The sequence below is a fragment of the Lepidochelys olivacea genome (assembly GCF_965140295.1).
Source record: "Lepidochelys olivacea isolate rLepOli2 genome assembly, chromosome: 1".
In the NCBI taxonomy this organism is placed as follows: Eukaryota; Metazoa; Chordata; order Testudines; family Cheloniidae; genus Lepidochelys; species Lepidochelys olivacea.
The window spans coordinates 210675990-210688540 of NC_140411.1; the positions used below are offsets into that span (position 1 = coordinate 210675990).

The 12551-nt window shown below is 40.8% G+C and overlaps 1 protein-coding gene across 2 annotated transcripts in view; it reads right to left on the reverse strand.

Annotated features, from left to right (window-relative positions):
* WARS2 (tryptophanyl tRNA synthetase 2, mitochondrial) overlaps window positions 1–12551 on the reverse strand; it is an 83253-nt gene that overhangs the window by 38194 nt on the left and 32508 nt on the right. For both annotated transcript variants that reach the window (XM_084628801.1, XM_084628802.1), the window contains one exon: window positions 9410–9667. In XM_084628801.1, coding sequence (XP_084484927.1) covers window positions 9410–9667 — 258 coding nt within the window. The remainder of the gene's footprint in view (window positions 1–9409; window positions 9668–12551) is intronic.

Consider the following 12551-nt stretch of genomic DNA (forward strand, 5'->3'; position numbering starts at 1 on the left):
AAAAAACCTTGGAGCAAGTGTTGCTATGTGGAAGCATTTAATATATTTTTAGCTTCTTTAATGCAGTTTAGCAGCTGGAAATAAGGACCAGGCAGCACCACACAATTGGTCACCTTCCTGAGCAAGTGCTCTGTGGATCACAGTTTGGAAACCTGCACTACAGATTTGATCTGTAAAGGAGGGATTAGGAAAGTAATCTTCATTGGCACTAACTTTTCTTGTTCCCCAAAGACATATGAAGCCAGCTTAGCATTTTTGGTAGAATACCAGACTCTAAAGATTGTGGTAAAATGGCTGGCTGAAGAGCAAAAAAAAGTGATGGAGAAGGTTAGACAGGGCAACACAAAGCTGCAGGAAAGAGACTGCAGTGGCAGCAACCTGCAGTGGATGATGTCTTCCCTGAGCTCACCCAGACAGTGTGAATGCATTTCCTGGTGGGATTCAAAGCCATCCAGAGGAAGACTCTCACCTGCGCAGAGTCTTTCAGATTAGGCCAAAGAGAATAAGGGCCTGTGAAGAGTCCAGGCATAGCCTCTCAAAACTGGTAAGGAATCCACATTCCAAGAGGCAGTGATGGATTCTGTCCCGGCTTATCAAGAAAGGGCAAAACTGTCCCAGAACAGTCACATGCTTAGATAGGGATAAATGTGAAAACCTTCCTATCAAAATTTGGCAGCCACCTCCATGCAGACTTAGGGCTGAGTTGAGATTAAAGGGATAGGTCAACCTATCAGCAGGGAGTTAAACACACCATGAACACGAGATTAGGTGCGTACTGGGGAAGGATCTAATGGTATGTGAAGATGACCTCAGGAACTGAACACAGGAAATCTACCTGCAAAGAAGTGCAGTTTTCTCGGCAGAATCATACTCTCTGAACAGCCTGGGCATCAGGTGTCAGAGTTTGAGTGGAACCTTTCCCAACAGCTACCCAGACCAGGAAGCAATGGGTGCAGAAGTTGTCTGATGAATGAAAAAAATGATCTGCTTATTAGTGATTGAGACACTTGCAGGTCTAGGGTCTATCCTCCGTCAGAGAAGAAGCTAAAACGGAGAGGGACAAGGATGGGAGCAGAATTCTATATTACAAACGTCGCTTCTACCCTAGTAAATCGAGGAACTGATCTAGCTCTCTGCAAAGAAGTTATAATGGAGAAAGGAGGTGAGGAAAAAAGAGCAGAGACAAGGCTGATATTCTTCAAAGAGTATACGTCAATGGCCAAGGGCTTATACTAGGAAAAAATGTTGACCTGAATGTTCCTATCTGGACTAGGCTGCACAAGATGGAGTCCATTCTCTGGAAGAGGAGACACAGAGGAAAAGAAAGACATGGAAAAGCTCCTTCTGAAGAAGAATCAGGGCAGGATTTTACAGCTGATTCGGTTGTTATGAGAGAGGGTATTTCTAGGAGTTAGAATTGCTTTTCCCCTTAGACAGTTTCTCACCTTTATGAGGAGGGCAGAAATTTTTGTCCCACTAATGGTCTGGATATTCCAAAATCACAGCGAAAGTAGGAATGCCCCAAGGTGGAAGTGTCTATAGCCCTAGTCTCCAAGAATTCCCATCACAACAAGGCACAGTGAAAGCAGGCTCCATCCTTACAAACCAAAGGAGAAACCAGTCCTACAAAGAGCAAAGTGACGGACAGCCTCTTACCTCCCAATTCCTGGTGATAGTCATCTTCTTCCACTTTTATTCTAATGAAGAAAGAGGGGACAGTTGTCTTTCATTTCACATATACCTCTCACTGGAAGCCCTAACAAAGTTATCAATGACAAAAAATCCATTTTCCACAATTATATTTAATTTAATCTTTCTTATGGCACTTTCATCGTATGTGGTATGCATCATTACTCCATTACATATCTTTTAGCATAACAGGAGAAGAATGTTACTGAAAGCATATTTTGAGATGATTTGGTTTTAGGGTAAACAGCACATCACATATTGAACTAAAAACACATACCAAGGACAACACCATCCTATCCCGTATCTTAGAAAATGATTAATTGTAATCGAGAGAAGTCATCCAGTCATTAATTTACATCTAGACTCCATGTCAAGACTTATTAACTTGTGTAAATTCTGAAACAAGCACTTTTGTTTTACAGGAATTTTTATTACTCCTCTGTGACCTGTTATTTTCCTATTAAATTCTTTAACCTGGCCAGGCTGTAATTAATAGTACCTGGTTTGTAAATAATGGTGGGACTTTTACTTCTTTCCTTCAGACTCCATTCTAGTGTCTAACAGATTTTACACTAGGAAGTTTTTCTAAATAGTCATCTTAAAAATTTCCATTGCTTAATTTCAGTCTATCATAGCTAGTTATACCGAACCCCCTTGCACCACCCTAAATAATTATTTGGGATCCTAGATAATTATACATTTCAAATACTTGTAGACTATCATTATGTCTCCTTTTAAGTCACTACTTAGTCAACCTACATAGATTTTGTTTTCATATAGCAATACCTATACTGGTATTAGCAAAAAGAAAAGAAGTACTTGTGGCACCTTAGAATCATAGAATATCAGGGTTGGAAGGGACCCCAGAAGGTCATCTAGTCCAACCCCCTGCTCAAAGCAGGACCAATTCCCAGTTAAATCATCCCAGCCAGGGCTTTGTCAAGCCTGACCTTAAAAACCTCTAAGGAAGGAGATTCTACCACCTCCCTAGGTAACGCATTCCAGTGTTTCACCACCCTCTTAGTGAAAAAGTTTTTCCTAATATCCAATTTAAACCTCCCCCACTGCAACTTGAGACCATTACTCCTCGTTCTGTCATCTGCTACCATTGAGAACAGTCTAGAGCCATCCTCTTTGGAACCCCCTTTCAGGTAGTTGAAAGCAGCTATCAAATCCCCCCTCATTCTTCTCTTCTGCAGGCTAAACAATCCCAGCTCCCTCAGCCTCTCCTCATAACTCATGTGTTCCAGTCCCCTAATCATTTTTGTTGCCCTTCGCTGGACTCTCTCCAATTTATCCACATCCATCTTGAAGTGTGGGGCCCAAAACTGGACACAGTACTCCAGATGAGGCCTCACCAATGTCGAATAGAGGGGAACGATCACGTCCCTCGATCTGCTCGCTATGCCCCTACTTATACATCCCAAAATGCCATTGGCCTTCTTGGCAACAAGGGCACACTGCTGACTCATATCCAGCTTCTCGTCCACTGTCACCCCTAGGTCCTTTTCCGCAGAACTGCTGCCTAGCCATTCGGTCCCTAGTCTGTAGCTGTGCATTGGGTTCTTCCGTCCTAAGTGCAGGACCCTGCACTTATCCTTATTGAACCTCATCAGATTTCTTTTGGCCCAATCCTCCAATTTGTCTAGGTCCTTCTGTATCCTATCCCTCCCCTCCAGCGTATCTACCACTCCTCCCAGTTTAGTATCATCCGCAAATTTGCTGAGTATGCAATCCACACCATCCTCCAGATCATTTATGAAGATATTGAACAAAACCGGCCCCGACCCTTGGGGTACTCCACTTGATACCGGCTGCCAACTAGATATGGAGCCATTGATTACTACCCGTTGAGCCCGACAATCTAGCCAGCTTTCTACCCACCTTGTAGTGCATTCATCCAGCCCATACTTCCTTAACTTGCTGACAAGAATACTGTGGGAGACCGTGTCAAAAGCTTTGCTAAAGTCAAGAAACAATACATCCACTGCTTTCCCTTCATCCACAGAACCAGTAATCTCATCATAAAAGGCGATTAGATTAGTCAGGCATGACCTTCCCTTGGTGAATCCATGCTGGCTGTTCCTGATCACTTTCCTCTCATGCAAGTGCTTCAGGATTGATTCTTTGAGGACCTGCTCCATGATTTTTCCAGGGACTGAAGTGAGGCTGACTGGCCTGTAGTTCCCAGGATCCTCCTTCTTCCCTTTTTTAAAGATTGGCACTGCATTAGCCTTTTTCCAGTCATCCGGGACTTCCCCGGTTCGCCACGAGTTTTCAAAGATAATGGCCAATGGCTCTGCAATCACAGCCGCCAATTCCTTCAGCACTCTCGGATGCAACTCGTCCGGCCCCATGGACTTGTGCACGTCCAGCTTTTCTAAATAGTCCCTAACCACCTCTATCTCCACAGAGGGCTGGCCATCTCTTCCCCATTTTGTGATGCCCAGCGCAGCAGTCTGGGAGCTGACCTTGTTAGTGAAAACAGAGGCAAAAAAAGCATTGAGTACATCAGCTTTTTCCACATCCTCTGTCACTAGGTTGCCTCCCTCATTCAGTAAGGGGCCCACACATTCCTTGGCTTTCTTCTTGTTGCCAACATACCTGAAGAAACCCTTCTTGTTACTCTTGACATCTCTGGCTAGCTGCAGATAATTAGAGACTAACAAATTTATTTGAGCACATGCATAACCTTAGAGACTAACACATTTATTTGAGCACATGCATAAAGCCTAATATTTAAGTGTCTCAACCCAGCCTCCATTTGTACCCATGTAATTGACACGCTATCACTTGCACATGCAAATGATAGAATCTCCATGCACAAAACCTGTTTTCACCAAACCTACCCTGGATTTTCATGTGCAAACGGACTGTAAGTGTGTGTTTATGTGCACAAACGAAGCCTAAATTTGTAGCCTTTAATTTCCTCAAATTAAGCAACATATTGGCCTTAATTTCTTTAAAAATCAATCCGTTCACTGCTACTGCACTGACATATTTATTAATTTTATCCATTCTTGAATTTTATTTCTTCCTTGCTGAGTGAATTTAGTAGTGCAAATTATCAGACTGAGAACACTGGAATCTGCACAGGTACAGAACAGGGTGTAATGATGATCTTGTCAGTACTATGAATTCTCCTTGTCTTTTTTGTAGTACATCTCGAAATATACACAAAGGTATGACACTAGGTTTACATGACTGCCAAATGCCATTTGTTTTCAGCAAGTCTAAATATTGTTCCAGTTTAAACAATTTAGTGCCAATCTGGATAGCACAAACAACTCAAATACTCTTTCTGTGACTGTCCATCAGTGTTCCGAAGGCATTTTAAAATCTCCCAGAATCCACTGCTTCTGCGAGCTGTGCTGGCAACTATGGACTAGGTAGTTCTCAAAGAGCACTGCAATTGAAACAGTTTTGAACATCAGTAGCGTGGCCATGGGCAAAACTGCAATGATTCAGAATGTGAATCAGCACATCCAGATACAGCGAATTGTTTGTGCTTCAGCTGTTCTATCCCTCTACTTCAGTTAGGAATTACTGAGATCACTAACACAGACAAGCCCTAGATAACAGTGGTAACTTTGAATGTTTTTCCATCAATGGATAATTGAAGCATATTAATAACACAGGTCAAAGGTACCAGAATCAATTTAATTTAGGCCAGTCTACCCACTGCATAATGTGAAGAGTCACTGCTGGCAGTAACTTTATGTTTGAGAATGCTTCCTTGTTAATGTCAAATGTTCTTGAAATCCAGAGGTTCCTATTAAGATGCTGACTCTGTACCATGGCTCTGTAATAACAATTAGAATTTTCTTGAATTTGCTACCCCAAAAACCGTGATGCACCGGGGGAGGGGTCTGAGCATTGGCCTGCTAAACCCAGGATTGTGAGTTCACTCCTTGAGGGGGCCATTTAGAGATATGGGGCAAAAATCTGTTGGATGATTCAATTGGGGATTGATCCTGCTTTAAGCAGGGGGTTAGACTAGATGATCTCCTAAGGTCCCTTCCAACCCAGATATTCTATGATTCTATGATCATTTATAATTTGGCTTAATGATAAATGAAATATAATGGATAGTTTGTAGTGTATAATCTCTATAGTTACTAAGAGAACACTAAATACTAAGGACCTGATCCTGCAAGGTACTGAGCATCCTAAACCCCTAAGGATGGCAAAGGGAGCTCAGGATATTCAGTGTCTCACAGACTGCACTAGGAAATTGCCTTCTCAAGGGACTTTGAAAGAATCAACTTCTGAATTGCTTATGTTGTGCAAGATGCATAAAGCCTTCCACCATCAGCTAGAGACTAGTAGCCTTACTCAGACACTCAGCTGAAGTCAAGAGAATCTTTCCATTGCATTCTAAGACTTGATTCAAGGCAGACTGGACCACATTAGCTCAGCTTTCAGACTTCTGTGATGTCAACAACCCAATCCTCAAGTTGCTGCCCAAGTCTTCTAATAAAAAGTTAGAAGACAGGACACAATATTCATTTTTTAATGCAAATAATACAAACAACCCTTAAAACATTATGAAAAGTCATCTTTATTATAAAGGAAAAATACGATAAAAATATGTATTGGTTTAAATTTCACATTTATAGCTCTGTAAGTAACATTTTTACACCTGTTTCCAAATTGCAGAGATTCAAGTCAAAAATTCATACAATAAAACTGTGAAGGGGAACTTTTTGCAAACATAATCCCAGTTGCTTTAGATTTGAGATCAAGAGAACACTGAACCGGCTTCAAGTTTACACCTAAAGACTGAGAAAAAAGAATGTAAACTGGTGTAGCTTTACTGGCATAGGGTTATTCCTGGGTCACCTACTTATCTCAAGCCTCCTTTGGCTGGAGGCCTCCTATGGCTAAGTTGAAATCTTACAGGTCTTAGCCTGTAGGCCTTGCATTATAGCCCTACCTTGTTTATATACCTAATACACACTCATCACTCAAAAATACTTGTCAATAAATTGAATTGATAGTTGAATTCATAGTTCTGTGTGAAACCAGTGTCCCCAGTGAGTGAGTCTGGCTTCTGTGTTGCTACACTTTTAAAATCAACAGGTGAAAATCGCCTTTAGCAATTTTCTTAAGTTGGGACACCCTAGGAGTACATGAAGAACGAATACAGTGACCACAAACACAGTTACAATTAAGAAATCTTGTTTGCATTATAAATTATAAAACAGCAGCAACACAGGAGCTGGAATCACTCACTGGGGACACTGGGGTTTAACACTGAACTATGAATTCAATTTAATTAGCAGCTACACTGGCTTCCCAAAAGAATTCAGCTATGATGCATACAATCACTTGGGCGAAATGAAGGCTCGTGACAGACTGGTTTCTGGTCTGTCAATAATTCAAATTTCCTATAAAGGAGAAATACTGGTAAAAAGGAATCATGGGCAAAACATAAAACCTGCCTCAAAAAAGACAATGAGATATCTCTTGATCAACACCTATGGTCAGGGACAGAAAACATCTGAAGCTATTTAGCATCCCAAACTTATTTTTGATAACAGTCATTCACCCAGGGTAGGTCTACACTGGAGGAAATTTTAAACTCGAGTTAATTGGCAAACATGTACGTACATACTAATGACATTCTACAAAACACTTGTCCAGACTAGCATGTACAAATGTGTTAGCTAACATGAGCTAGTTAACAGTCCATTAACGAAAGTTAAAAAACGTGTAGACAAATTTCCAGAGGATGGTAAGCTGTAAATGCGGGTTGAAAAGTTAACTAATAAAAAATAAACACACCAGAAAGGAAAAAAGGAACCTCTGAACTGGTTTACCAAAAGAGGATAACTAGAGCAGTGGTTCTCAACCAGAGACCTGGAGGGCTGCAAGCAGATTTCAGGGAGTCTGCCAAGCAGGGCCAGCTCCACTGCATGGGTCTGAAGCCTGAGGCCCTGAGCCCTGCCACCCAGGGCTGAAGCTGAAGCCTGAACAATGTAGCTTTGCAGGAACGCCTGTGGCATAGGGCTCCAGGCAATTGCCCTGCTTGCTACCCCCTAACGCTGGCCCTGGCTTTTACGTGCAGAAAACAAGTTACTGTGGCATAGGTAGGCCATGGAGTTTTTATTGCTTGTTGCGGGGGGGCGGCGGTGCGCTCAGAATGAAAAAGATTGAGAATCTCTGAACAAGAGAATGACTAACACACAATGGACATTTAATAGACAGACAACAGTCTCTCTAGGGAGGTGGTTTTCTGCATAAATACCTTTATGAGGGACGCCAGATATTATAAACAGGCAGGCTGGCATGTTTAGGATCAAAAGGATCACAGTGTATCCATATCTATATTAGAAAAGTTTCATCACCCATTTAAATCAATCTAGTGAACTTGGTGCCAGCCCCACTGCACTTAAGCAAGGGTTCAGTCAGTTCAAACCATGAGATAATTTCTCAAATAGAAATAAACAGGTTTAGTCAAAAGTTGAGCTGGTTTAAGTGCATCTACAATAGAAGTCTTCACTGGGTTAACTAGATGGATTTAAAATCCGTTTAGTTACGCCAGTGGAATTTTCTAATGTAGAGCAGGCTTTAGTAGTCACAGCAGTACTAGCGAAGGAAGGCTATATGAAATCTATCCTACTTAAGAATCTCACTCAAAAGGGCAGGGAATTAAGAAGTCCTCTAAGGTTTGTCTTCTGCAGCACTTCTGTTTGACAGATGCACAGGAAACTCCAGACAAACCATGGATAAGAACCAAGTTCGAGGAGCAAGATAATGAAAACTAGGACTTGTCTTCAACTGGTAAAATTCAGACCCTCTATTCAGCACCTCTGTAGCTCCACTGGTGATTGCAGGAGTGGACTCTGCCCTTCTACACTACAAGCTTCCACTCTTGTTACCAAGGGTGGAGCTGTATTCAGGGTGAATTATGGACGCAAATTTTCCCAGCATAGATGCAATTATAAAAAATTAACAGGACCAGACAGATGAACAAAGTTGTATTCTGAAGTTTCTGAGCACACAACAGAATAAATAGAAATAATTTAACAAGGATAGTTAAATAGTCCCCCAGGAGGTGGGCCAGATAGAACTTTGGAGTGGGAACAAATATTTCCTTTACAACTCATCAGGTCAAGTGGGCAATGGAAGTCTCCGAAAAGGGGGAGCTCGAGAAGGTGGGAAAGGTGAAAAAGATGGACGCACATATGGGAGAAAGGGAAACACCTGATCTCAGAGAAGACAGGAGAGACAGATGTCCAGGGCTGGACCTGTATGAGACTTGCCACGTTGACTGTCTGCAAAAGAAGCTGAGAAACGGGCAAATTTGGCAAAAAAAGTATTTGGTTGACAAATACTGACACCAAGAGATCAGAGTGTATTTTGTTTATGTAAGTTATACAAACTGACTTTATGCAGCTACGCTTTTGTTAGTTTTACAGGAGACTTGCTTCTAATAAGACTCACTGTTTTCTAATAAGTTTGACTTAAGATCCACAAAGTCCTAGGCTGTTTGGGAAATATATGTATCTCAGGATGGACTTTGTGAACAAATCTTTGACCTTTGCAGAGAGTTAGTGAAGGCAGGAGCTTGGAATCGAACACTGCTAAGAATTTCTAGACAATCAGTACAAAAGAATAAAAGACTTGCACAGTGCTATGTGTGCTCAGCAAAGTGCATGGGGAACACCATATGGCCATGTCTGAGAACCAAGTTTTAAATAACTGGGACGCTGACCTGTGACTGCTGAAAAAGGAGGCACTTCTCTGGATTGATACCACAGGCGAGGAGAGTGGCAGTAGTATCCAGGACGCTTTGACGCAAGACTGCTGGCTCCCGTGGTATTGTGAGAGCGTGCAGATCTACAATGCTGTACAACACGGAGTTGTACTCTTCCTGAAGCCTCACCCAGTTCTGGATGGCTCCAAAGTAGTTGCCAAGGTGGAGCTTCCCAGTTGGTTGAATACCGGAGAAAATGCGATCCATACCGCTATTCTGTAACGAAAACATTTAATAATTTATACCATCATTGCTTTTTCACAGCTTCTTTCATCTGTGGCTGTCAGTGTTTTTCAGACATTGGTTACGCCTCACCTACGCCCTATTTCCTCCTACTCTTCATTTTGCAGTGTTTAATGTCAAACTGGAAGAATGTATATGATGGAGATCTCCAGGGATCTGTCCTGTGTCTGGTATTATGAAATATTATCATCACTGACTTCAGTAATGGAGTTGAGAGAACACTTATAAAATTTGCGGATAACACCTAGCTGGGAGGAGTTGCAAGCACTTTGGAGGACAGGATTAGAATTCAAAATGATCTTGACAAATTGGTTAATTGATCTGAAATCACTAAGATAAAATTCAATAAAGACAGTAAGATACTATACTTAGGAAGGAAAAAAAATCAAATGCACAGATACAAAATCGGAAAAAAGCAGAAGTACTGCTGAAAAGGATCGTTGTAGATCCCAAATTGAAGATAAGTCAACACTGTGATGCAACTGACAAAAAGACACATAATTCTGGAACGTAACAATAGGAACATCATATGCAAGACATGGGAGGTAACTGTTCTGCTGTCACTGGCATTCGTCCAGTTTTTGGCACCACACTTTAAGGAAGACATGGATAATAAGCACTGGAATAGTTTACCAATGGAGGTTGTGGAATCCCCATCATTGTAGGTTTTTAAGAACAGGTTAAACAAACACCTGTCAGGGATGGCCTTGATATACTTGGTACTGCTCAGTGCAGGGGGCTAGAAGGAATATATAAGGTCTTGAGGTCTATTTCCCACCTTAGACATCTATGATTTCCTCCTGCAAGGTATGTATAATTGTTACATAAAATAAATTCTGGCTCGTGATTGCCCAGAAACAGTTATTGTGATCAGTCATTAAAACTTCCTACTGTTTACCTCAAATAAATACTGAAATCTAGAATAATTTTAACCAGTCAGATTACATGTAAAAACAAATGCACTGGCTGAAATTGAATTCTGTAAGGACTACTTTTCAACAGAGGCAAGGGAATTTTTCTTTTAGCATGTTAACCATACTGATACAGAAGCTCAGAATGACAGTGAAGGGAATTCCAGACATTTCTCCTGAAAATGTTCCAAGTATCAAAAGAAATTGACTTCTCATTCCAGTGAGCATAAAAGGTTTATCCCTATTGATGGGAAAATATTGACAGCAGTGTTCTATTAGAAAGATTAAAAAGAGTTAATATATACAGTTTGGTTAAATGACAACTAACATTTTTGGAAAGTTCATTTTCCTCTGTCCCAGCTCTCAGGCTGATCATTCTCTCAGGGTACATCTACACTGCAAAAAACTCCCAGTGGCAGCAAGTCTTAGAGCCCAGGTCTACAGAGATGTTCCCACTAAGGCTGGAGCCCAGACTCTGACACCCACCCCCATCACTGAGTTTCAGAGACTGAGTTCCAGCCCAAGCAGAAACATCCACAGTGCTATTTTTAGTGCTGTAAGGCAAGCCCAAATCTGTAGCCCTGGGCTCTGTAACTTGCTACCACATTTTTTTCCCTTTTGCACTGTAGATGTACCCTCAGAAACTTAAGCTGGCAGGGTTTGATCAATTACCTCCAAATTTACCAGAAAAATTCCTGGGTACTTTGAAAATAATTAAACAATGTTATGTGAAAATACTTTTTGTAAAGTTAAGAGTGTGCAAATGTAACCCTGCTTTCAATCTTAACTATGGAACCACTACAAAGATTATTCATAACATAGGAAGTTTACATGTTAAAAGGACATCAAATTAAAAGAAATCTTTCAAATAAAAGTGTGATTATCTACTACTGTTACAAGTAACATCTAAGATTCCTATAATTAAGACAAGAAAAAATTTCTCCCAGTTTTACTTTGAGGACTTGATGGCATTTTGTTTATAACAGTTTTCATTGTTTCCCCTTCATGACTAGTTAGATGGTCAGCTTCTCATTTGTGGGAGGTCTCTCCTACATGTGTGGACTTTTTTTTTTTTTTAAAATTGGAAAAAAATGTGATTGTAAAACCACAAAAAATAACGGGGATACTCTCGGGCAACTGTAAAACCTGAAATTAATTTTTTAATTTTTTAATTCACTAGCTTTCAAGTTGACTGTGTCCCTTTAATATCTAATCTAGATGGGTGTAATGAAATACAAAATTTTAGGTAACATTTCAAATTGGTACTGTTTTTTTTTTTTTTTAAATGACCAGCAATTCAAAAGAACATTGTGATACGGTATAAAGGGGAAGGTGACTGTCTATAATACTAATACGGTCACCACTTTTACAAAATTGTGATAATTCCTATACAAAGTATGCTTTCTGAGGTATCACTGGAAAAGTTATAATTTGCTGTGTATTGGTATCTCATTATTATGTGTGTATCAACACTGTATGTAGTTATGAAATTCTGGCTATGTGTTTGTAACTCAAACATGTGAGTCTAGGAAACACCCACAGGTTAGCCCTTCAGGAATAACAAATGAGCTATCTACATGTCATTTCTAAAGACACCTTAAGCAGCATGTACCACGCAGAAAGTGGAAGCAAAATTTGCAATTCATATGAAGAACTGTTGGCCCAGTGGAGCTGTCTGATCCAGTACATAAACACTGGAGCCATCTGACTCCATGACACAGCCAGGATTTTTCCAGAAGAGGGGTCAAGATATAAAAGGCAAGAACAAAGGCTCCTGACCCCCTCTTTCCTACCACATCTCTGGACTGCTGAACTCTGACAAAGGAAATTTTGAACAAAGGACTGAGGTCCCCACTGTTATTGGGTAAACCACAGACTTATAGAAAACTAGTAGATATAACATCCCTGCTAGAATTTTGGATTGACAAACTAACCCCTCAGTAATG